Raw genomic sequence first — 26262 nt, 5'->3', positions numbered from 1 at the left:
AATAAAGATTGGAGGGCAGCTCACAAGGTAGCCGTGATCAAATTAGGAGGCTGAGAGGACAGAGAGGGACGAAGAAGGAAGCTTATAAACATCTGATCCAGCTGACTGTGGCCATATGGCAGCTGCTGCCCAGATAAAGAGATTAAGAATAGAGGAGTGCGATTACAGCTGTCTGGCCAATTCAGGCAGCTCAAATCTACAAGTTCTAAATTAGTCACTAACACAAAAACTCCTGCAAATAATTATTGTTATGCTGAAATAAAAGATCTCTTAAATATATATCTGAAAGAGAAATGAGGAAACCAGTCAAACTATTCTCCTGGGGACAAAAGTTTTTTTTTCTTCTTCTTAAAAAACCTCCGGTTTCAAAAGCACTACAGCTGTATGTTTCAGCAGTGCTGCTGAATGTTTTGAAGAATAAAGTTTCACAGTGGAATTAATTACACAACCACCTAGCTTCTTAACTAGAGTAATCTTCTCATGTAAGTTTGAATGCTGGATTCCAGACAGTTTACTATTTCTCCCCCACCCCAAGCAAAAGCAATCTAAGTAGCAGTGAACAACAAAAAGGCATTTTAATCCAAAGTGAGCTCAAAAAGCAGTATTTCAAAGCCTTTCTAAACATCACAAAACTTGAAATATTTCTGTGTATTAATTTCCCTTGCTCAAGTAAATGGGATAAAAATTAAAATTAAGCAAGCCCAAGACCTTCAACTCCAGTAAGACTGTCACTTTATACTCAATTTCATGTATTGTTCCTAAACTGGATTAGAAAAGTAATGTGATTTATTTTTTAAAAAATCAAATAAACAAAACAGAAAGATGCTCAATGCAATCTCTTCTACTCCTACCTTTAGGACACATAAACTTGATTAAGTCCTCTCCTCTGAGTCTTGCTGGCTCCAGGTCTGTTACATCGGTGGAAAAAAAGCAGACTAAGAGAGACAGATGCAAAGTGGAGATGTTGTTGGAGAGGAATGAGATACCTTCTCCACCACAGATCCGCACACACTAGCTCCCTGTCTGTGTGTTAGAATAAAAGGCTGAGGGATGGCAGGCTGTCAGCTGCTCTGACATCATGTTCAGATGGAAATGCTACCTCCAGCTGTGCTCCTTTTAATGCCATATGCTACTCCTCTACACTCCTGCCACCAGCTTTTTCTTAGGAGAACTTTTCTCTTCTGTTAGTATAAACAAAATACTTCAAAGTCTTCCTTTTTTTCCAAACTTTCTAACAGAAGAAATTGAAAAACTCAGCATATGGAGTTCTGCTGTATTTATGGAATAGCAACACTTCTGTCTTAAGTTGGTGGACTGGCTCACATACTGACAGCACACTCAAGCCACGGTGCTATTCAGGAAATCCAGATTCACTTTTATTCAACTCCAACGTTAGTTTCAAAGGCAGCTCAGGGATATTTTTAAAGCAACCCATTTGACATCTCCAGTCCCATTTCAACGTTAGTACTGCACTTTTTTTTCCCTGCAGAGATAATGGTATAGTCTCGGAAATGTTGGCAGACTTATTAAGAACTATTACTTCAGCCTGGTTCACCTTATTATTTCACTCTTAGTTAACAACTGATCTACAACTACCTCTCAAGAATATTTCTCACACTGCCACAGCTAATGCAAATTTCAACTTTCAGTATCAACAAGCTGAAACTGCACTTTCTGAAATCCTGGAAAGTATTTTAGTTCAATGAGACAAATTAATAAACTGATACAACCTGCTACAGTCACTTAAAATGAATGCTGCACCTGTATATCTGACCTGACTCCCTGCTCAGAAAAAGCAGAACCTTATCTTCCCCTTGATCTATGTCCATAACAGTCTTTTTTATTGGGGGGTGGAGGGGAGAGACGTCACTCGGAATGTTCGTGATCACAAGAAAACCTTGGAGGGGGGGGCAGGTCTGGTGAGTTTGGGAACTTTTTAGCTAGTTTGTGGGTCTTTCCCAGTGGCTGATGAAATGGTAACGTAATCGGGCTGGGTCGCCCAGTGCCCTGGAAGGTGCTGCGACATCTATGAATGTCAGACACATCTTCAGAGACTCTTGGGAGGGTGAATAGAGGAGCTGGGGCCTGGGGCTCAAGCGTCCCAGGCCCGGCGACAACCACTCGGTTCTCATTAGAAAACCGTGGCACAGAGTTGGAGTAACAAAACCCAAGACCTCCATCCTGTCCCGGCTTTCCCAAAGTCACAAACCCAACTTTCTCTAACTTCACGGTGGTGACATAATTCTGGACGACTAGCTCAGGAGCACTCTGGAGACAAATTCCTTCCCAGCCCCACAACCTATTCTCCACAATGCCCTCGCCCCATTCCAACATATCAGACATTAATCACCCCATTTACCCAGTGGGGTGGGGGGGGTGAGTGACAGTTTAATGAGCCCCAAGTACCGCAATGGGCCAGCGACTCCCACTCCACAAATCAACCCCATTCACGTCTCGCTACCGCGGATCCAGAGGGGTTTTGTGAGGTTGGGGTTTTGTTTCTCAAAGAGAGGGGGGCGGAGGTGCCGGGTGGGGAGTGGGGAAAGAAATGCAAATCTTTCCGTAGTTCGCGGTGCGAGAAGCACCGGGGGAAAGAGGAAGGCTAAAACCACAGGGAAGGAGGTGGAGGGCGGAGAGCCGGTGCAGCAGGAAAACACCTTGAACAACAGCCGAGAAAACAGACCCGGGTCACGGCAACAACAAAAGAAAAGTCGTAAGAAGCAGCTGGGGGATGGGGGGGGAGGTGGCTGCCACCGCTTCCCCCGACGCAGCCACGCGCGAGCCCCCGGTGCCTCCGGGCCACCGCACCAGCCCGGGAGGGGCGCCCTCCCCCGCGGCCCCCTCCCTGCCTCCCCCCGCACCGGGCGCCACTGCAGCTGCACCGGTCCCCGGAGCCGCGGCCGTCCCGGGCGCCACTGCAGCTGCGGCGGCTCCCAAGCCCCCTCCCCCAGCCCGCCGCCCTCCGCACCCGGGAGGCGCCACCGCAGCTGCACCGGCCCGGAGCCCGCCCCGCGCCGCACGCAGCTGCACCGGCCTTGGGGGTGGGGGGGCCCGGCGCAGAGCCGGGAGCCCGCACCCCGCCCGACCCCGCAGCTGCAGCGGCCCCGTCCCCGCGCCGGGCCTCCCGCAGCTGCGCCGCCCCCCGCCGCCCCAACAGCTCCAACCCCACAAACTAACTCCACTCGCGGGGGCGCCCCGGCCGGCCCGCCCTCGCCCGCACTGCCCGGCTGGCCGCGGCCGCACAGCTGGCGCCCCCGCCCGCAGGGGCCCAGGCTCCGAGGGGCGCAGGGTCAGGGGCCGGAGGGCCGGCACCGGGACTCACACGGAGCGGCCCTAAGTCACCGCGTCCCCGCCGCCACCGCCGCGTCCTCCGCCTCCTCCTCCTCCTCCTCCTCCCGGCCGCCTCCGCCGCCGCCGCCGCCGCCGGACTTGGTGGGCTTCCTCCTCCTCGGGCCCCCCTCCCTCCCGGCCCCCCCGCCCCCCGATCCCGGCTCCGTCGCCTGCTCCCCCCCGCCCCTCCCTCCCTCCCACCCACCCCCGCTGGCAGCCGGAGGCGCGCGGCGGAGCGAAGAGGGCCCCACTCTCAACGGCTCCCCATGGCAGCAGCCCAGCGGCGGCCGCAGCCTGCCAGACACAGGAGGGAGCGAGCGAGGGAGCGAGCGCGGAGCCGCCGGGCCGGCCGGGGGGGGGGGGGAGAGGGGGAGGCGGGGGGGGGGCAGGACGGTGGGGGCCGCGGGGAGGGAGGGGGCGGAGGACGCACCACGCACGCACGCGGCGGCGCCGGCCAGATGTTTTCCCCCAGCCCGCCCCTCTCCTCCCTTGCCTGCCCCCTCCCCGCGCCGGGCGTCTGCGATTGACCCAGAGCGCTAGGACCGGGCTCTCTACCCGCCCCCAGGCCCCAGACTCTTCCAATAGGAAGACAGTGTTTTAGGAGGGCGGAGGGGGCGGTGGGCCAAAGTCCGACTGACAGAAGGGCATAGCCAATAAGAGAGGTGATCCGGAACTGCCGCCCGCGCGTGCCAATCGCAGCTAGGGACTGTTGGGATGGGCGGGGCCTTGGAGGGCGGGGGCCGCGAGCGGAGCGGCGCGGGGCGGAGTCCGCGGGCGCAGCGGCGGTGGCGGCAGCGGCGCCCCTCTGGGTGACTTGGCCGTGAGAAAGTGAAAGGAGCCCGCAGGCGGCGGCGACAGCTGCGCTGGGAGGGGCTTGTTTCCAGGCTCGAGGCCCGCGCACTCTAGGGGTGTGAAGCAAGGTTTTTGCTGTGCACCGTGACGACCATAAATACACTTTTCAAATACCAGGGCATGTCTGCTCTACTAAGTTACGCAGGTATTCTCGGGAAGCCGGGCGCTCGGGGACACGGGTGACTCGAGTCCGGCGTTAAGGCGGCTCCCTCCCGCTGTGCATGGCGCCGCCCAGGTCCTGGCCTGCCCGGGGGCGCAGGACTGCGGAGTGTTCCCGCGGTGCCCTGCGGTGTCCCGCGTCCAGGTGCGCAGGGGCCGCGAGGTGGCCGCAGCTCCGGGCGTCCGTGCGTCCTGCTGCAGGCGGAGCTGAGCGCACGCTGCTCTCCCAGAACCCCGGGTCCCCCTCTGCAGTTATTGTTACAAGCAAAGGTTCTCCCAAGTGACCACATTTTAGAGCATGTCAGTAAAATTGATACTTGCAGATACTTTAGCCCGATTCCTGAATTGGCATAACCACAACTTTAAACCACCAAGCAAGATGGAAGAATGCTGTGAACCTTTCCCCTCCGTTTCGAATAAACTTTTCCTCGGTACCTGTTCTTCCCAGTTAAACTATGCATCACTGCCCCAGCCATAAAAAAATGTAGAAATTTCTGCTCGCGAGATGCTGGAAATCTTGTTAAGGCAAGAATTACAAGCAAGTAAAAAGTTGGATAACAAATGGGGGGATGGCTCAAGAAAATAAAACAGAAAACTGCACAATGAGGAAGCCAGTGCACTCGAAATTGTTTATTTGCTGACCGAACCCGGACTGGCAAGCCTGTTGCTAACCAACTTGCCAGGAAACCCTTCGACTGGCAAAACGTGCCTTCGCTTTGCTCCATGTTAAATGGGTAAAGTAAGTTCAAAGTATTGTGTGGGCAAATCAGACTTGTTGAATTGCTAATGAAGAAGGAAAAGAAGAAAGAAAGAAAGAAAGAAAGAAAGAGGAGCACACAAAATTCCTGGAACTGAAATAGTGTTGGGTACCCGGTTAGAGGGAGAGGTAATATTTTATGCTCACTCTTCATCAACCTTACAGGTTCCTATTGTCTTATTGATCACTGAGGTCAAGGTTATCTTCTCCCTGATTGCTACAGTTTTTTGTTTGTTTGTTTTTAATTCCATGAAGTCTGTTGTATCCATGCCTTTCATGAATTCTGGGTCTTTCCAGTCTTCTTATAAAAGGCCCAACTTCATTCTGACATGTTTCACATTAGGGAAATTTATAAGTGTTCTTGCTGGATGAGAAAAAAAAGGAATGAGTGTTCCACCAACAATTTCAGTAAAAACAGAAAGAAAAGAGAAAAAAAAAGTGTGCCGTCTTAAAGCTTATTCTCGTCAACTAAAAGTTTAAAATAAGAAAAATAACATCTCTGGATAAACACTAATTGGTACTGTCAGGATATTAAGCAATAAATTCAGGAGGAAGATGGCGCATTCAGATTAGTCACAAGAAGCTTAGACACTCAATTCTATGGCGTCCAGAGCAAAGTTACAGCTCCAACAAAAGGTTTTACAGACTGTACCTATAAGTAGAATAACAGCTCCAGAGATAGACTAGTAGTTATAAACTACTCCCATTTGGAAGTTGAATAGGTAACCAGGAAATAGAGATCAAATGGATATTTAAAGAATCCAATTTGCCCCCCATAAATTCCATAGCGCTATTATCCAAGGTCACTGGTGTAATTTTATTTTCTCTGCCCCTTTTTAACTGTCTGACTTCATTTAAACTGTCTTAAGAATTTATTGTACAAATGATACTGTTAATTCTCTCTGGAAAGTCTTCAACATACAAATTGTAAACAAAGTATGATTGGTGTCAGAAGTATCCTAGTACAGAGTGATTACTATTTTTAGTCAACATCCATTGGAACCAAGGAAGATTAAAAAGTCAGAATGTAAACCCCCCTCCCCCACTTTAAGTAAGATCCTCTAAGTAGGGTCTGGTCGCCTCTATACAACAGGTGGAGCAAGTTAACCATGATAAAACTACTTGACAAAGTTGAAGTTTTAAAGCTAATAATCTTTTTTCCCCACACACAATGAATTAAAGTGCAAAGTACTGACACTAAGCTATTGCAAAAATACACCATTGCTTTCCCTTTGTAGAAATTTCATTACTGTACATTTTCAATTAATTCATGCTTTTTTCTGAGTCCTGAGATTAAAAAAAAAAGAAAAGAAAAGAGAATCTAACCATGAATGGTTAGATTTCTTACCAGGGAGCAAGTTTTATATTTTAATAACATGCATTTCAACCAATAACAATTTAACAGTATAAAATGCTGACAGATCAAATAAAATTTAATTTGATGACCAACTCCATAAAATGAATGTCTGACTTTTTAAATAGGAACCACAAGCTAAATCTTTCAAATCAGTCAGTGTTTTTATTACAGTTAACACAGTAGATCATGTTGAATAGTTACCTGTGAAACTAGTTTTTGAATATTGACATTTAATGAATTTATTCACATATAATTAGAATTTTTCTTTAAAAATTACAGAGGCAAATAACTAAAACCAAGGTGTGATATTTATGACAACTATAAAATATAACAAAAATGACCTGAAGTTAGCCTGCTTTTTCCTTTTTCTTTTCTTTTTCTTTTTTTTTTTTTTTTTTGAGGCAACAGCTCCTTAGCTCAGCTGGCCTCAAACTCCTGGCCTCAAATGATCCTTCTGCCTTAGCCTCCCAAGTATCTGGGACTACCCACCCTGCCTGACTGATTTTTAATCACCCACATAAAAGTTTGTTAAAATTCTATTAAGCCTGCTTACTTTTTATATCATAGCATACATGAAGCTCTATTAACGTACATAGATTCTCCTATTATTCTCCCCGCTCCTTTTAGAAATGAGCACACTGATGTGGTCTAAATGGAAGAGGAGGCTCAGAAGCACAGCTGAGACTGATTTAAAAGTAAATGAGCAATAATGAACAGGGTGCATATTTTCTACAACATGCTTTTTAAGTATATATACATTCACAATTCTGCACATCGCTCCCTTGGTTATAAAGTCTGTGATACTTGAACCTATTCACTAAATTCCTCAATTGTGACAAGCCCTGCACTGAAGATAATTCAGTCAGATTCTCAGCCCCGAGGATAAGTAAAAAGTTACAAAAATCCTTGCGGAAGGGCCCTCAAGATTTGTAAGGTATTGGAGTTCACCCCAGAAAGAAGGCAGAATGAACCTCCACCCATAATTCAAACCTGTGGAGGAGCAGAGAGGAGCAAATGATGCCTTCCCAGTACTGTTTTTCCTGTGTAGCCAGTTTTCGGTTGCTTCCTGTAATGCAGTGTTTTACAGACAGCATGAGTGATGGAGGTCACAAGTCCCATTGATTGGGACTAGACTGACCAGAGAATTGAGGAAGAAAGCGAAGAGATATTTCAGGTGCCACTCAATTCATACTTTGTTCTCTCTCTCTTTCTCTCTCTCCCCGCCTCCCCCCCAAAAAAATACTTTACGCAGTAGCGTATGACAGTTTAAAAATGCATACAGTGGTGTTCTTATAGTTAACCTTGTGTCATAAATACATATTCATCATTCACTTTACATATAATCCCAGACTTTTTTTCAGTGCAGGGACAGAACTCAGGGCCTCCTTGCACATGCTAGGCAAATGTTGTGCTACTGAACCACATCTCTAGCCCACCCCTGGCAACTTTTGAACCCCAAACTAGCTACACAAAAGGCCTTCCTGCAGTCAGTACGTTAATGGGAGCTCAATCAGTTAAAAATTATTTAAATGTTACCCTAAACAGAACAAATTAGTATAGGCAATTCTACCACCATTGAAAATCACACAAGAACTTCCAAAAACCAGATGTTGGAATTCACCTATTGTGTTGGAAGTTCCATTAATTTGAATAATTAAAAGATACATTTATTTCATCTGCGGGCTTTTTACTAGATTTAATTTTTAAGAAATAATCTAGCTAAATGTAGTACCTTTCCAGGTGAGTAAGTTCTTTTACAGTAAGATTTAATATGAGCCTATGATAGTCATACCCCTCTTTTTTTTAATAATGTAAGTCTTTGTGGGCTATAAATTAGTCTGAAATGCTGTAAAATATATAGCAAATAATAGTAGTTTGTTTTGTTCAAAATAAAATAACAGCTAACTATTTAAATGCCAATATCCATAGTTATAAGTCAGCTGCTTCAACTGGAGTTTGTAGAGATTCAGGGTGCTCATGAGCTTAGAAAGTGTGAAGAAGAGAAGAGCAATGACCTCTCATTGCCATGTGTCATGTGCTGTGCTTCTGACCAAAGGACAGAAACAGTGTTAGTCTGTGGGCATTCCAGTACAGGGAGAAGTTGCTCCTTCTTCTTCACTCCAGTGCAGCACCTTCTTAGACTTGAACCAGGAGAAAGGACGTTGATACCTCTGAGACTATGGATACATTACAATCCATTAGGGAAACACGGAGTTGCATTATCATGGGTCTTGTTAAATTTGTGCATTTGTGCTACATGCTAGATGCCAACAATGCATTTAAAAAAATCATTCCCCTTGTATTTATCTTCATTCTGTATAAATGTCATTGCAAAGCCAGCGGACAAAATTAAGATTTTTCTTCTCTCGGTGACTAACACTGCTCATGCCTAATAAATGCATAGTAATCCAAACCATTGTGATACTATAAAACTCTTAACCAAAAATCCTTGTTTATAAAAAAAAATTCTTAGCACCAAAGTCTTGATATATTATACCAAATTCAAACTGCTTGGGTAATAAGAGCAGACAGAAGGTTAGATCTCACTCCAGAAATGTACTTTGCCCTTAGCAACCAGGAAGTTACTTCCCTTACAAAGAACTAGCATTTATGCCTAAGACTAAAATGATTATTTTTAAAGTACCCATTTTACAATGCAAATGTGTATCTAAATTAAACTCAGTAAAAATAAGCATTTTAAATGGAATCCACAGTAATGACTTTCTGGGAGACAATAGGAAAAGTGATTCTTGAACATGAACTCAGAGAAAACAGATTTTAAATTTCTCCTTGGGGTCTGGAAGCTTGGTTCTGTCTGCGTATGTTAATGTGTTGGCCGGTGTTTAACTGAGAACCCATTGCTCGGAAATTGTTTTGCAAAACATAAGCTCTTCAGCCAGGTCATAGCAAAAAAAGAAAGGTTGGGTCAAAAATCAAAAACAAAAAACAACTGACAGCCAGTCTAAAATGTCAAGTGTGCCTTAGCACATGGAATATGGGACCGACACGGTGACAGACAAGAGACTAACAAAGATTCCTGTGCAGTAAGGCACTTAAGACCAAGACAAACGGCAGGTCGGGAAGAGCAACATAAAGCTCCCTCTTGGAAGGTTTGAAGAAGAGTGAGAAGATGGTGAACACAGGGTGAATTGAAAAACAGGGAATGGATGGTGAAGGGGCTGTGGTGGTGGGAACGATGCAAGCAGACGTAGTGACATAAATAAATCAGACATGGGCTCTGCTCATCTATGCCAACATTTTTTGTCAAACTGTGACTTGCTAATTGTCCTTAAATAATGCTTTCTGAAATGGCTAGCCCCAAAGTAAAGAGGACTAGCATATACTTGATAGTTACCTCTTTCCAGATGTGGAGGGCCACTGTCAGGACAAGTGTGTGTGTGTGTATGTCTCTAGTTAGGTTGATACAAACTAGGTTTTCAGAGTTTCATGGCAAACTCACGTAGTTTTAGATTGCTCCTACAAGGGAAACATGGGGCTGTGCCATTATTTCAGTGAAGATGAACTATTTGTTAACCTGGCCCGGCACATCTTAGAATAAATCTATTCATTCAACAGTACAGAGTCCCTAGCAGACATAGGTCTGGTACTAGGCATTCTGGCCTTCAAGCAAAGCATTTGGCCCAGAGGCTCATACTCAATGCATAAATCAGCACTGGAAAGAAACAGGGTTGAACTATTTTGATGAAGTGGATCAGGAACATTGCCATGACCTGAAATACTTTCTGTTTTGTTTTTTGTTTGGTTCAGGGATTAAACTTGGGGGCTCATGCACGCTAAGTATATGTTCTACTACTGAACAATACCCACTTGACTATTTTTTTTTCTTGCCTATCTTTCTTAGTTGGATATAAGCTCCCTCAGGATGGAAACTTTTTCTACAATATGAACAGCTGTATCCTTAGCACTTAGAATGCTGCTTGGCACATTCAAGAAATACTTATAGGAAAGAAGGAAGGGAAGGATGGGGGGAGGGTAGGAAGAAAGAGGGAAAGGAAGGAAAGGAGACATGTTAAAAAATAACTTATACCTTGGCTTTTTTTCAGACTTAAGGGGAAAAGCAGTGCTCTACATGGTCAACAGTCCCTTCAAACTCTGGGAAAGGTAAGAGGTAGAGCTTATTTTGTAGACCATCAGGAAAGTGTCTATCAACTTTCTCCAGGGAACTCTGACCCTACTGAGAAACGTCCCATAATGGATGAGGTACAGATTTTACTCTTGGTAGGATCATTGCAACCTTTTGTCATATGTAAAGAATATTCCAGGTTGGTGGCATGGCTCAAGTGGGAGAGTACAAGGCAAGTAGCAGCACAAGACCCAAAATTCAAACCCCCAGTATTGCCAAAACAAGAAAAGGAAGGAAGGGAGGGAGGGAGGGGAAGAGAGAGAGAAGAAATAGAAAGAGAGAAAGGAGGGAAGGGAGGGAGGGAAGGAAGGAAGGAAGGAAAGAAAGGGAGCGAGGGAGGGAGGGAGGAAGTTTATCTAGCTGGGCACTGTGGTACATGCCTATAGTCCCAGCAACTCTGCAAGTTGAGGCAGGAGGATCCCTGGAGCTGAGGAGTTAGGGGCCACCTGGGGCAACATAGCAAGATCTCGTCTCTTAAAAAAAATTTTTAAAAAGGATATTTCCTGTTTTACAGATGAGTTATTTCTCAGAACTCATAGGCATAAGATGTGCTGTGATTTTCATTTCTTAAAGGAGATGTTGAAGGGGATGATGAGTGATTTGTCCAATGCCCCAGGTTGCAGAATTAGCTCTTTGTCAGTTCACTAAGTCCTTGTTCTTCAGCTATTTGGGCCATTGTGAAACCAGAAGACAACCCCACCAGGCCCCTTGGCCCTCGCCTGTAGTCCCACCTACTGGGGAGGCCGAGGTAAGAAGACTGCTTGGCCCCAGGAATTGGAGGCCAGCCTGGGCAGTACTGTGGGACCTTATCTCTTGAATAACAAATGAATGAATAAGTAGAAAAATTCCATAGCTTTTAAACAAATTAGAATCTATCATACTTTGAAAAACATAGTCTAGAGGTTCTTTATCCTTAAGGAAAAAGTCCAGATTCCATTGAGCCATATAGACAAGCTAAAAATATAATGAAAGGAGTTATTCCTAACTTCTCAAGCACAGCTTCAACTAAAGACGTATGCTGTCAGTGGATGTGAAAGAAGACGCCTCCAAGTAAGAGACGTGCTCCTTTCTGCAGGTCCTTTAGACAATCAGGCCCCTCATCACAGTAAATCTGGTGTAGCGGATCCAACAAACCTATATATGGGTGCAGCCCATGACTGAGGATAAAAGATTGTATTTTCATTTGCATGGTTTGCTGGGCTTTATTTGGCAGATACACTAACTCAGGCTATGCAGAGCCCATAAAACAAAGTGAGAACAGCAGCTCATTTGGTGGCAGAGTGTAATGGTTATGGCTAACGGGCTTACACAATTCATTGCAAACCCTTATGCCTATATTTATTGTTAATTGAAAATGAAAACTAAATTAAATGAAAATTAATTTTCATTTATTTATTATTTATTTCATTTATTATTATTTATTGTTAATTGAAAATGAAAACTAAATTTTCATTTATTAAATGAAAACTAAAGTCTCAGAGCCTTAAGGAGGGATCCGGTTAGAGATCTGGTGGAGAGCCTTTCTTCTTACACAGTGTCTGAGATTATCGCCTGTGACACTTAAACACAGCTATGGCAGTATGCTAGGAGGGTCATGCTCCATCCCTCCAGCTCAACTCTTCTAAAACTCCAGCAGAACAGTAGTGAGGGAGAAAAAAACTGTGTGCATGGCTCTGCTGTGAATCTGCTCACTTAGAGCAGTGGGAAGCTGAGTAAGAGAGTGTTTAGCACTCACTTGACACTTAGCATAGAATAATGCTTTGTGAGGGCTGGAGGCCCAACACCAAAGAAGGCCTGAGGCAGGTGATCCTGGCCCAAACATTTCACAGAAGTCTAGTGGTACTCAATATTATTAAAAGCATTTCTATTATATCATATTGCCAAAAGAAGATCTTTAAATCACTTTATTCTTAGGTTACAGGAGTAGAAGCCTTGTCAATTGTGAATGCTCAATGACTATGGATTTGCTATTGGGAGAAGAGTTGGGGTTTGTTGTTGTTTTACAGTTGTGGGGATGGAACCCAGGACCTCTCAAATGCTAGACAAATGTTCCCTGGATTAGTTTTTAAAATATCAATGATTACAACACCAATTTAGTGGAGGTGGAAACCATATGGCTTAACACAAGTGTGTAAGGTGATATTATATTTTTACTTTCTACAAATCTCATGGAGGTAATGTATAATATTACTCTATAAACATTTATTTTGTAGTGCCAATTAAAACTGCATGCCATTCAATGGGATAGAAAGGTTTAATATTTATGCCCTATTGTAATATCTGCAATCAAAAGTAACAAGTTAACTTTTAATCTTTATTTTTTTAAATGGTGGGCATACCCTCTCCATATAAGTTAAAATAGTTAAATAGCTCTTAATAGTTTATTTATTTATGAAAATAAGCAAAAACGAGGCCTAAATTTTACTCAACATGAGAAGTACACTGTAGCTATTTTTGAAACTGGGCTGATTTTAGAACTTCTTAATTGTTTTTCAGTAAAATTAAAGATTATTCACTTAAACTTTCCAAATTTAAATTTTTATACCATTTAGGTTGTTACTGTCTACATACATGAACCAATTTGCAAGGAAAGACCACTACAAAAAGAAAGTTATTTTAAGCCACCATTAAGTTCAAGTAAATAGCTCATTTTCTAAGTAAAGGCATAATTGAGAGAATTCAATTGGTAGTAATCTTGCCTTGGTAGTAAGCCCAATCAAAGCGTGTGTGAGTGTGAGTGAGTGCATGTGAGTGTGAGTGTGTGTGTGTCTAAGCACAGCTTTAATTGCATATTCTCTTAATTTAATAGGAATCAACTAAAAGCAAAAAACAACAAGGAACTTTACAAAATAAATAGAATAGTGTACACTTTCATTTGAGACAAAAATGTTACTGCTGTCATTAGTACATCACAGCCTATGTATGTATGTATTCTTCCAGGAAGACATTTTTTCCCTTATCCATATTCATCCTTCAGTCAGCTGACTTTGATGGCCTTCCAGTGGCTTCAAGAAAGATTGGTAAGTGGAAATTAAAAAAAAAAGATCAAGAGTATTTCAGAAAGAAAGAAAAGATCAAAGGGAGGAAGGGGATGGAGGATGACAAATAAAATTAGGCAAAAATTTAGAAATAAAACAATTTTACAAGTTTTCCTTTAGTTCAATCCCCCCCCACACAGTATATAATTTTTTTTCAGTGCTGGGGATGGAACCTAGGGCCTGAGCAAGTGATCTACTCCCCAGACTCCATAATTTTTTAAAGCTTGGAAATAGTATGTTGTAATATTAAGATTTTTAGAAAATCTTCCTTCACTAAGCTAAAATCAAGAGACTTAGTGCCTGATAAACATGGACATTCGGTATCTAAAATCTTGATTATAAGCTCAAGGACACTGTGCTACTCTTTGGGCCGCCTCTCCACTACGAGCTGTGTGCACTTCTGAAACAAGAAAGGACCCAGGAAGAAAAGAAAGATGCATTTTTTTCTTTGAAAGACACTTGAGCACAAAGAAGCATCACTTTCAGAACTGCCCATTGTCGATGTGGGCAGGCATTGGTTTGGTCAGAGGGACTGTCCACTTTCTATTGTTCCAAGTGAGCTACATGTTTTCCTACCCCCACACCACGTGCCTCCAGACCTCACCTCCACCCCACGTTTTTCTTCATGCTTTTTATAGTTGAGTTTTTAAAGCATGTTGTTATTTTTTTAGCGTTGCAATCTCCAATAGTCCTTATTTTCACTCAAAATTACAATACAGGGGCCTATGGCCAATGCTATGCAGATGGCCAAATAGATAATAAAGACTCAGTTCATGAATAACATCCACTCAGAAAAAGGACAAAAGCAACAGGAAAAAAGACCTCAAATTGGACAAAATGTGCATGCTATATTTAAAAAAACACACACGCGATCATTGTCAGAGATCATTAAGGGTGCCCTGTAGTTTTAATTATATGCCAGTGGCACCAATTTGATGTGACTGTTTGCTCTTATAGTCAATAAAAAAAGTCATAACTGCCATCAAATTTAAATTTAATTTATTTTCTACACAGCCCTTTCTGTTTTCCTTGTTTTTTTTTCTTTTATAACATTAACACTTTTTTTGTTAAAAAATGTGTGAAAGATTAATTTGTAGAATGAGAGTAACTGTGGGTGCACAGCACAGGACAGATGGAGTGGGTGGGACATGACAGTTTTCGTCTGTGGCATCGTTTTGTTGTCACTTTGCAAGGGAGCAAAATGAAGCTATGTTAACACAATGAGTTCTTTTGGGGGCCTTGGAGAAAGTGAGCTACTTTGCCCTCATGCCGGCCACTGCCGCCTGGGGCTGCAGTCCCCCTCTGCCCCCCACCCAGCCTGCTCTGAGCTTTGTCAGAAACCAGAGAGCACATGCATTTCAAAATTAAACTTACATAGACTTCCGCCCAACTTTTGTGTAAAGCAGAATGACACGTCCTTTTTCTTGGTAAGCTGACTATGCTGAGATGAATTCATTATTTGTCTTCTTTGACATCCCATATTGTAAAGCCAAACTCATGAAGGTCTACATGCAAAAGGGAATTATTAGTATTTCTAAAATGTTTGGGCACCAGTCAAATATTCTGCTCACGTTGACAAGGAATTTCTAAAAATTGTCCAAACCAACGATGTGCAAGTTTCAATTTTTGCCTTGGAGCAGCCCTAATTTACACATAAGTATTGTAGGAGTTTGCTATTGTAAAGGTTCTTATGGAAGAACAAAGCAATTACTGTAGAAAATCACTGTCATATGGCACACACAGACATTCTGAGAAAAAGTAGAACTTTGAGAAGGAGGAAGAGGCGAATTCAGGACAGCAAGTGGGAAGGAAGAGGGGAGTTCTTTTTCTGCACAAAAATCCATTATCACTATCTTTATCAGTTTCCTTCTCCCCCTTACTGCACCAACTCGCAGTGCCCAGCATATGTGAATGTGATTGCAAATAAATGACTTGGGATGACCAGGAGGAAATGAGTGAGAGCATGGGAAAAAAAGTTAGTGGGTGATCATGGCAAGGAGAAATTTGCATGAAGGAAAATGTCCCCAACATCGTTGTCTTGAAGGAGTCCAGCTGTCAGGGCAAGGTGAGGTGGTACACAAAAGACTGTCAGAAGCCCGAGTTGATCACCCCAGTTCTTAATTCTGCAGGCCCAAGGCTCAAGTAATTGTACATTGTCACTGCACAGGTCACTGTTTCATAATTGCACCTGATTGTCATATCGGCTCTGCTGGCATCGCTGATATGGTCAGGGACCTCACAGAAGGCAGCATGCCGGAACCTTTGAGGAAGCATGGGCTGTCAGGCTGCCCTTTGCTACCGAACTAACTACACTCCCCCAGCACACCCAGGGCCTGTTTTCTATCTCCAGAAAAATATGCAGGTTCACGGGGAATTAAGAGATGGCCTTTGTGGGAGCTAAGTCATTCTCGTTTCTGAGGAGTCAGCTTTTGGGTGTTCCCAACATGAGGTCCTGAGGCTCTCAAAATCCCACATCTTTAGTGTGAAGTATTTATTCTGTTTCATTAGGCTAACATGGGAACAGACAGTGTAGGAATGTGAATTAGGTGGGTGGGGAGTGAGGGGAAAGGGTAGATACAATTTTAAAATCAAATAATTCAGCCCCGTATTGGGAGAGTGTAACAAATGTTGTAGGAAATAGGTAAAATATGAGATCGATAACAGATAGCTAGACAGACAGCTAGCTAGCTAGCTAGCTAGATACATAGATAGATAATTCACCTGTAAAATAGAGTAGTCAGAAAGGAAATATGGTCACACTGTCTCCTGTAAAGCTCATTTTAAGAGAGTTCTCTGTTCCATATTTGTTCTAGCAGAGATTGTCCGTCATTCTGAACACTAGTAGGCTTTACAGACATGAAAGGCACAGCAAGTTCTTAGAGTTGATGCCAGCACAGGCAGACATACAGAGGCTCAGGATAGAGAAGATGCAGCCACCAATTGTTGCAAGGGTCACAAGTAGCCTTGCTTATATATCGAGACAATTGCAGACTCTCATTTTATCCTCATATACCTACAATTATCTCTGTGCACGTTGATGTACAAATGTGGAGAACCCTTATTCTTCCTTTGCTGTCTGATGCAGTTCTGTCGATGCCCCAAACACTGGGGAGCAATTAGCTCTCTGAGTCCAGAGGAATTCTGGGGAGCTAAGACTAGGGTGAAATGGTGAGCTAAATCTATGGCATCTTTGTGTTTTTTACAGTGCTGGGGATGGAACCCAGATCCTCACACATGCTAGGCACATGCCCAACCACTGAGCTACACCCTTGCCCACATTTATTTATTTTTATTTTTTTTTCTTTTATTATTCATATGTGCATACAAGGCTTGGGTCATTTCTCCCCCCTGCCCCCAACCCCCTCCCTTACCACCCACTCCACCCCCTCCCTCTCCCCCCCAACCCCCTCAATACCCAGCAGAAACTATTTTGCCCTTATTTCTAATTTTGTTGTAGAGAGAGTATAAGCCATAACAGGAAGGAACAAGGGTTTTTGCTGGTTGAGATAAGGATAGCTATACAGGGAGTTGACTCACATTAATTTCCTATGTGTGTGTGTATTACCTTCTAGGTTAATTCTTTTTGATCTAACCTTTTCTCTAGTTCCTGGTCCCCTTTTCCTATTGGCCTCAGTTGCTTTTAAGGTATCTGCTTTAGTTTCTCTGCATTAAGGGCAACAAATGCTAGCTACTTTTTTAGGTGTCTTACCTATCCTCACCTCTCCCTTGTGTGCTCTCGCTTTTATCATGTGTTCATAGTCCAATCCCATTGTTGTGTTTGCCCTTGATCTAATGTCCACATATGAGGGAGAACATCCAATTTTTGGTCTTTTGGGCCAGGCTAACCTCACTCAGAATGATGTTCTCCAATTCCATCCATTTACCAGCAAATGATAACATTTCGTTCTTCTTCATGGCTGCATAAAATTCCATTGTGTATAGATACCACATTTTCTTAATCCATTCATCAGTGGTGGGCCTTGCCCACATTTAAAACATACAAACAAGAAAGTGTATGTATATATATATAGCAACATGTCCAAAATTACACTTTGTATAAGCTTATTTTTCCTTTACAGTAAGAAATTTGTACTTGTCAGCTGAGTTTTCTGGTCATCTATCCCAATGGCAGCTCTCCCTTTCTTTTTTAGTGATATAAATCAGTTTTTTATCAAGTAAATGACTGCCCCAAAATAAAAACTGTATTTCTCAGCTTCTATTCCAGCTAGATATATCCATGTGACAAGATCTGTAAATATCAGTGGAAGTGTTTTATATAGCTTACAAGAAGCATTGTTGAAAGATAGTTAAGATGCCCTTTGGCCCCTTTCTCCTTTGTTGCTTACTACTATCTGATCTATGATTGTGATGGCTGGAGCTTGGGCTGCCATATTGGACCTGAGGATGAGAGTCCCACTATGGAAAGACAGGAGAGGTGAGTTGGAAGAGGCTTCTGCATCTGATGACTTTCTAAAGTGATTACCAGCCCAGAAATGCCTGCCTACTTGTAAAAACTTTGTTTCTATAAGAAATAAATCATGGTAGTAGAAATGTACATCAATGTAGTTATTATGTAAATTATTTGGCATTTCCTCAAAGAGTTAAAACGGAACCATATGATTGAGCAATCTCACTTCTGGATATACAAAAAAAATCAATGTAATCACAGACCTTTCATGTCTCCCATTCATTGCTGCATTATTCACACTACTCAAGATACAGAAGCAACCTAAGTCCGTTAACAGATGAATAAAGAAAATATGGTATATACATAGACAGTGGAATACTATTTAGCCTTAAAAAAGGAGGAAAAACTGTCATTTTGACAAGGATGAAACTGGAGGGTAGAATACTAAGTAAAATAAGCCGGGCACAGGAAGAAAGTGCCACATGATCTCTCTAATATGTGGAGTATAAAAAAGTCACATCTGTGCAAGCTGAGAGTGGAGTGGTAGTTAGAAGGGATGGGGAGAGCTTGTCCAAAGACACAAAGTTGCAATTGTGTGAGATAAATAAGTTCCAGAGGACTGACATGCAGTGTGGAGCCTATGGTAAAAATAGTACAGTGCTATATTATATAATCAGAATTTTCTAATAGATCTTATCAAATGGTCCCTGTGAGAAGAGATGGAATGTTAATTAGCTTGACTATGGAAATCAATTCACTATATACGATGTGAATTGTATACATTATATACACATCACACTACACCCCTTAAATATATACATTTTTATTAAAAAATTAAAATCAATAAATAGGAAAAAGTTTTTTTTAAATGAGCAAATATGCCAACTTAATTCCAGGTGGGACAATATGTCTGACTTTTTATTTTCTTCGTACTATTCTGCAGTTTTAAAATAAAATAGATATTAGTTGTTGATTTAAAAAAAGAAAGAGAAGGGCCAGTGGAGTGGAGTGATTCAAGTGGTAGAGCATCTGCCTAGCAAGTGTGAGGCCCTGAGTTCAAACCCCAAAAACAAGAGAGAGAGCGCGAGCGAGCATGTGTATCTTGCTTAGGTCTGGGTGTCTGGAGTTTCTTCACTGCGGGTGAATGTAATTCTAGCTAAGCCTTTGCCATGCCTCTGCAGCACAGGGAATGCAGGTGTATGTCACCTCCATGGTTCTCCCTGAGGATGGCAGGCAGTAGCACGTACATAGGTTGAATGTAAACGGTACACGGAAATACTTACAGAACACACATTTACTATGTGTAAAAATAGCAGTTGGGGTCAATGTGCTAGTCAGCTTTCCATTGCTGTGGCAAAACACCTGATATAATCAACTTAGAAGGATGACTCATGGTTTAGAGGTTTCAGTCCAAGTTCACTTGACCCCATTGCTTTTGGATGAGGCAGCATATCATGGTGGGAGTGGATGGTAGAGGAAACAGCTATCCTCATGACGGCCAGAAAGCAAACAGAGAGTGGGGAAGGGCTGGAGTCCCAGCATCCCCTTCTAGGGCACGCCCCACAATGATCTAACTTCCTCCCAGCAGGGCCCACCTCCCAATAGCACCACAGGCCGGTGACCAGGCCTTCAACACATGGGCTTTTGGCACATTTGAGATCAAAACCAGAACAGTAAATAATACTAGCTGTTGGAGAAACCAGCCTCCCAAACTCAGTACCTCAGTAAACAAAAGCTTCTTTCTGATGTAATAGCCTGATGTGGTAGTTTGTGTTCACACAGCTAGCTATTCAGGGACCAAGACCTTTCTATCTTGGCCATCAGAAACTCAGATCATTCTCCATATATGCCTTCCCAAGTCCTCACAGGAGAGAGAGAGAGAGAGAGAGAGAGAGAGAGAGAGAGAGAATCTCAATCATTTCATGGGAGATTTTAAATGGTCCAAGCCTCAAGTTTGTTTGGCCCTTCTGCAAATGTTCCATTGTCTACAACTCAGTCATAGGGCCTTTAAACTAACTGCAAGGAATCCAGGGAAATTTGCTTTAACTGTATTCCCAGAAAGAAGAGATAAAACAGAACATCAGCTTTCTCTTACCCAAAAAATAAAAAGAAAATATAATTTCTCTTATCCCTGCTTTTGACTTCTTTTCTAAGGACCCATTTATCAAGGGCCACATGCTAAAGATACAGCTTATTTTGTGGCAAGATATTCCTCCAGGTCTTCTTAATATTGAAACACCTCAGTCTTAAACATTTCTTTAAAAAATATTTTTAAATAATTATTTCTCAAACATTTCTGACAAAGGAAATGGTGTGGCTTCGATCACCAGCTCTGGCCAATTGATGCTTTTCTGATCCCTTCATGACTCCTTCTCCTTGTCCATGTGCATTTCTTTCAATGAAGTGTAATTTTTCAACATCTATAGAAGACACTAAGAAAAGCTTCCATAGGGCTCTACATTGTTTAAAATGCATTAAACAATGAGCGGGTATGGGATTGTATTGCTAGAGACAATAGTTGGTCATTGAGGTAGGTAGAACTTTTTAGTTTTCTTTTATACATGTTTTAAACATGTTGCATGTTTTATAGGCTATTGTGCCTATGGTATCTGATACTGTGTAAAATAAGATTATTGTGGTATTTTAATAGGATGAGACACTTCAAAAACAGGTGGATGGATTGATGGATAGGTAGATAGATGGATAGGTAGAGAGAGAGAGAGAGAGAGAGAGAGACTGGCAGATAGATTGATTGACCAATTGATCCATCTCTACTTGGATCACAAATTAATCATGATGGTTACATCGAATCAATGTTTTCCTCAAGTGCTGGCCAACTATTAAAGACAAACCATTTGAAGAAACATGATTGGGATAAAAAATGACATATTCAACAAAGAAAAAACCAAAAATAATAGATTCAAGAGGAACCAAATTCAAGCTTGCATTTCAGCTTAATAATAGTTTGTGTGGCCTTCATCATAAGACAAGTTATTGTCTGTCACATTTTTTCATGAGACAGTCCATTATATCGTGGAACATCCCCTACAGGCTCATGTGTTAAAGGCTTGGTCCCCAGCTGGTGGCACTATTGGGAGGTGATAAAAACTTTAGGGGGTGGGGACTAGTTAGGACAGTAAGTCATTGGGGCATAACTTTGAAGCAGACATTGGAACCTCTGTCCCTCCCTCCTACTCTCTCTCTCTCTCTCTCTCTCTCTCTCTCTCTCTCTCTCTCTCTCTCCCCCTAGCTGTCATTATGTGAGCAGCTTCCTCTACCACGTGCTCCTTCCACCCCCATGATGTTCTGCCTCACCACAGGCCTAAAAGTAATGCAGGCAGCCAACCATGAACTGAAGCCATGAACCCAAATAAATCCTTCCTCCTTTAGGTTGATTTTCTCAGGTATTTTGTCACAGCAACAGAGAACTGACTAACACAGGACTCTTGAATTTAAATAAAAATTTTACAACCTCTGTTTTCAGAAGATGTAGTTAACTGTGATTTCCTTTGAAGGTCTGAGCGTTTGAAGTTCAGCTATCTCCAGAGGTGTGAGGCATATGATAGGCAGAGGTAAATTTGGGGAGATTTGTCTATTTCCTGAATGAAGTATAAAGCAAGTTCTAATGCTTTGGCTTGTTTACTGGAAATGCAAAAATGAATTTAAAATTCTGATATCCACAAGAGAAATCTGAAGTATTGAGCTTATATAGGATGCAAGAAGATATTGTTCAGAAATGCTTTTGTAAAACTAGGATATTTTTATGCTAAAAATAAAAAGGCTTTCAGTTGACTGTGTATGTTTCAAGGAAGCCCCATTTTGGAATTATTTGGTTTAGGATCACTTAGTGCCACTAAGCCTGGCACAGTGCAGCCACTCAAATAATTTTTGAATGATGAGTGTGAATGATCAGGACTGCAGGGCAAACTGATGGGCTCCAGAGTCTGGGGGTGGTCTTTGCCTTTGGTGAGCGATGAGAGGATGACACAAATGCTGACCGGGCAGCCCCTGAAGGAAGCCTGCCTGCACAGAGAGAACCCCAGCACCCCAGGAGCACATAGGGAAAGAGGTTTCTACCATGGAATGGGATGACCATCTCATTCCCAGGTACCACAAAAAAATCACCCAACTTTACCAGTATTGGCTTTGGGAGGTAGGAAGGATATCCTGGCAGCCTGACCATGCCCTGGGCTGGAGGAAAACCATCTGAAATTCTCCATCTTTCTTGTGTGTTCTACATGGAGCCAGAAGTGGACAAATCTCTTCTTTCCCCCCAATCTGTTTCCACATGTTCGGGCTTAAACCTGAACATGACTGTGGGCCTCTCAGGAGCTGTGAAGATTTTTCCCAAACAAAACACTGTTGCCAGGGCCTCGCCTCAGGCTTGCTGAGTCTAAACCTCCAAGAGAAAGGTGTGAACATGGAATCAAAGGGCAAGTCCATTCCAAAGCCTCTCCATTACATCCATTATTCACTAAAGATCAAGAAACCCTGGCCTGGGATGGGGTGCAGCTCAGTAGCAAAGCACTTGCCTAGCATGCTGGAGGCCCTGGATTCCATCTCCAGCACTGCAAAAAAAAAAAAAAAAGAGAAGAAACTCTGGCCTGTTTTACCTTGCAGTTGAACAAAGTAAATTGTTATTTAAAGCTTTAAATACTATTTTCACAATCTTTGGTTACCACCTTGACATATGCTATGGTTTGACTCTTAAATGTCCCCCCCACCCAAAGTCCATATAGTAAATAGAGACTTGGTCCCCAGCCACTGTGCTTTTGGGAGGTTGGGCCTCATGGAAGGAGTTTGGTTGCTGGGGGTGTGTGCCCTTGGAGAGGACTGAGGGACCCTGGCACCCTCCTCTCTCTCTCTCGTTTCTTTTCCCAGCTGCCATGGGGTGAGCAGCTCTTCCCCACTATCCTGCCACTATGATGTACTGTCTTGCCATAGGCCCAAAGCCACTGGACTAAGCAAGCAAGACTGAGACCTCTGAAATGGTGAGCATTTCAGGTATTCTGTCTCAGTGATAGAAAGCTGACAGACACAACATGACAGGACCCACTCAGTGTCCCCATTTGTGACTGAGTATTCACGAGGAAAGTGCTCAACCTCACTGATGTCCCTGTCCCCAGCTCATGGAGGCAGGGAGCAGTCTGGGTAGCTATAATGTGTTATTGCATTAAACAACTTATCCAACTCTTAAGATTTTGGACCAAGTTCCTGTGAACATATGAGCACTCAAAAAAAGAAAGATTGAGAAAGTGCAGGTGGACCATTAACAGGGAGAAAACCGTGCCCGGCAGTCTGGATACTCATTTAACGCCACTGAAAGAATGAATGCACTGCCTGGTAAGTAAGTGACTAGAGTATGATGAAATGTGATTAATTTTTTTTTCATTTAGAAAACTCAGAAAACAGATCACATCCAGTAAGGAACAATCTGGTCTATAACTAGGGACCCTATCAAACAAAGTCAAAATTTTGGATTGTAATTATGAGACTATCAAACATCTCAAAAGTGGGGTCATCATTTTTCAAGTGCCTTTATGGCTGAATGCTCTAATAACTGCAAGCAGAAGGGAAAACAGACTATTTGGGGTTAATGTTGTACGGTGTTTTTATTTGGCCTACTATCTTTTTGAAATACTGATTTCCATCTATTGAGTCTTTTGATATAGATCAGTTAAACTTGAATGAGCTGTCTTTTTGTCTAGTGTGCCTTATCCCAATAACAAGAACAGAGTGTGCTTTTTTTTCCTCCTTCAGTAGCTTGTGAATAGTCCATAAAAAACTGCCCGTTATCTTTTTAGACATACTAAACTCATTACTGAAAAATGAGACCTCCTTATAGCTCCAGGCCTCTGTGCCTCTACATGAAACTCTTTCCACTTAAATGTATATGGCAGGAAAAACCAGCAAATACTAATGTTTAAACCCCAAGGGGGCAGCCTGCACACAGATGAAAATACGACCATGCACGTACAAAGTTTTTGTTGTGTGACACCAAAGCCTGCAGAAAAGATTCCAGTCGGAGAAGTGAAAGAAGGCGGTGCTCCCGGGTATTCAAATCCATGTGGAACCTCAGCAGAGTCTATAGAAATCCTGACATTGTTTCAAACTGAAGCATCCGGCTAGCAGTGCATAAACCACAGCACGTTTTTGAGACATTCACATTTACTTAATAATACATATCACCAACTTTGCTGTCAGATGTCGAGGCAGCAGGCAAAGCAAGCTATTTTTAGGAGTCCAGCCAAGGACCATTTGCTCATGCATGAGAGTGTGTTCTAAGAAATTCAAAGCCAAAATATCCAGATAGGCCATCATTACCTGGGCAATGGCTGCAGGGCCAACCTGCCTTCACGGGCAGTGTGCCTGTGCTTGGCCAGCTGGGGACACTGATAAGGGACAGTGCATGGTTCATGAGAAAAATACCAGGAACATACATGCTGATGGTGTTTAGAGCAGCTCCAAAAGATGGTTTATTGGTGGGACTGGCTAAAGATTTGAGAAGGGGGTCTGACATGCAAAATTTATCTGAAGCCTAATTAGCTTCTTAGGAAAGAGATTCAGGCAAGGGGCAAACCACAGCGGCAACAGCACCTGAGAGGTGTCATAGAGGTGACTTATTTCCTTTCTATCATTTTCTAACTGCACCCGGGCTGCAACATCACAGCTTGCAATTTTCATCAAGATGAATTGCAGGGACGAGAAGCGACGTTGGATCCCACCAGGCCTTTTTGATGAGACGTGCAGGAAGGAAGGGCTGTAAGAAAGGCATCATGAAGGAGCTCTGTGAACTCCTTCCATGTGCCCGGATATGAAGGACACCAGGACACAAGCACGCCATCTTGGGAGCTTACATTCACCTGCATTGGTGAGTAACAATAATGCAAACACACATACCGCTCGGAGTACAATTCCTTGAGCTTCCCCTGAAAGAAAGAGGCCTTCACTTCTGGATAAATTATCCTCCCTCTGGCAGGGTCACTCCACCCACAGCAGACTCCCCAGTGGGAAGGAGTCTGTTATGGTGTTGAGCCACTGAAATTATTTTTTTAACTGCATTATAACATAACTTATATGGTCTAATACCATTAACTAATGTCTGTTTTGCTTAGGACTGTGAGAGGAGACAAGAAATCACAGCCTCTGTAGAGATAAAAGGAGCTTTGCAGATTAATAATAGTCACCCAGTAGTGATAAATCTCCTTGTGGGAAAGGATCATCTGTGTTCCCCCTCAATCAGTGCAGATGTCACTATTACAGCTGCCACTGCCCTCCCTCGAGCCTGGCTTTTGTGACATCCAGACACCTTGAGAAATTCCAGGTGTCCCCCAGCTTATCGAAGACACTGTAGATTTTCTGAGTGAAACTTCATGACTAAGGTAAAAATAAAAGCACGAATATATAAACTAGACCGATTTGCTGAGCATAGATTTCTGATCAACATGGACTTCCTCTTTCATACCACTGGCAGGTTTTTATTGATTTGTGGGGGGTGTATGTGCGGTGTTGGAAGTAGAACCCAGGGCCTTGCACATGCTAGGCGAGCACTCTGTCACTAAGCTCCATCTCTGCCTGTCCTGATGCCTTCAGTTCCAGCCTACCTGAGGCCAGGAGAGGAGGATCTGGAAGACTCATGGCTGGCCAGATGCTAGGTTTGTTTCTCAGCCCAAAATGATGACAACGTGCAAAACCTCGTCTTTTCTGAAGAACGATCACACTGCCCATGAACAAAATAACTCTTCAAGAGCAATATTCTCATGAGTAATTTATTTGTGATTTTTAGAGCACTTTGTATGTTCAGAGTAAGAGCTGGGGTGTTAAGACAATGACAGTCATCACCATATTTGAAGCTTATTCATGCACAGAAAAGAGTCAGGAAGTTCTTTATAATGTAAATGATTCTTAAATTCTAGAAATTCAGTTTACCCTTATAAGCATTACTTAATTTCAAATTCTCCCATTAAAATATGTAATGTTGGAGCAACAAGCTCCCTGCTTAATTACTGATTCTTGAAAAACCAAAGTACATGGACTCTTATTTTGGGTTGGGGAAGTGACCGCAGATGGGAAGATAATGCTCCCGGCGTGGTTTAGTTCTTGGGAACAAGTCATTTATATTTATTTATTGTTTAAAAAAAATTAAAGTGCCTTTCTTCTGGCTACGTACCATGTGTTAGCCTACTATAAATCCAATGTTTAATAGCAAAGTGTGGT

At 42.8% G+C, this 26262-nt stretch overlaps 1 protein-coding gene and 1 long non-coding RNA gene across 6 annotated transcripts in view; one reads left to right on the top strand and one right to left on the bottom strand.

Moving 5' to 3' along the window:
• Positions 1-3466, bottom strand: part of Zbtb18 (zinc finger and BTB domain containing 18) — a 9254-nt gene extending 5788 nt beyond the window's left edge. For 2 of the 3 annotated variants that reach the window (XM_074048790.1, XM_074048791.1), the window contains exon 1: positions 852-2580. In XM_074048790.1, the coding sequence (XP_073904891.1) occupies positions 852-864 (13 nt within the window). In that variant the 5' untranslated portion in view covers positions 865-2580. Of the gene's footprint in view, positions 1-851; positions 2581-3322 lie in introns of those variants that run through there. The other variant, XM_020154587.2, reaches the window with a different exon arrangement.
• LOC141413987 (uncharacterized) lies at positions 2570-26262 on the top strand. Of its 3 annotated transcripts, none has more exons than XR_012439109.1 (5): positions 2570-2713; positions 10520-10577; positions 13540-13619; positions 24716-24916; positions 25639-26262. It is a non-coding gene; the product is annotated as an uncharacterized lncRNA (long non-coding RNA). The 3 variants fall into 3 exon arrangements; XR_012439107.1 differs by having other exon boundaries at positions 25161-26262; XR_012439108.1 differs by lacking the exon at positions 2570-2713 and adding an exon at positions 4115-5227 and having other exon boundaries at positions 25161-26262.

This window comes from Castor canadensis, chromosome 11 (genome assembly GCF_047511655.1).
Source record: "Castor canadensis chromosome 11, mCasCan1.hap1v2, whole genome shotgun sequence".
Lineage (NCBI taxonomy): Eukaryota > Metazoa > Chordata > Mammalia > Rodentia > Castoridae > Castor > Castor canadensis.
The sequence above is the reverse complement of the archived record's forward strand: the minus strand, read 5'-3'. Positions and strand labels throughout refer to the sequence as shown.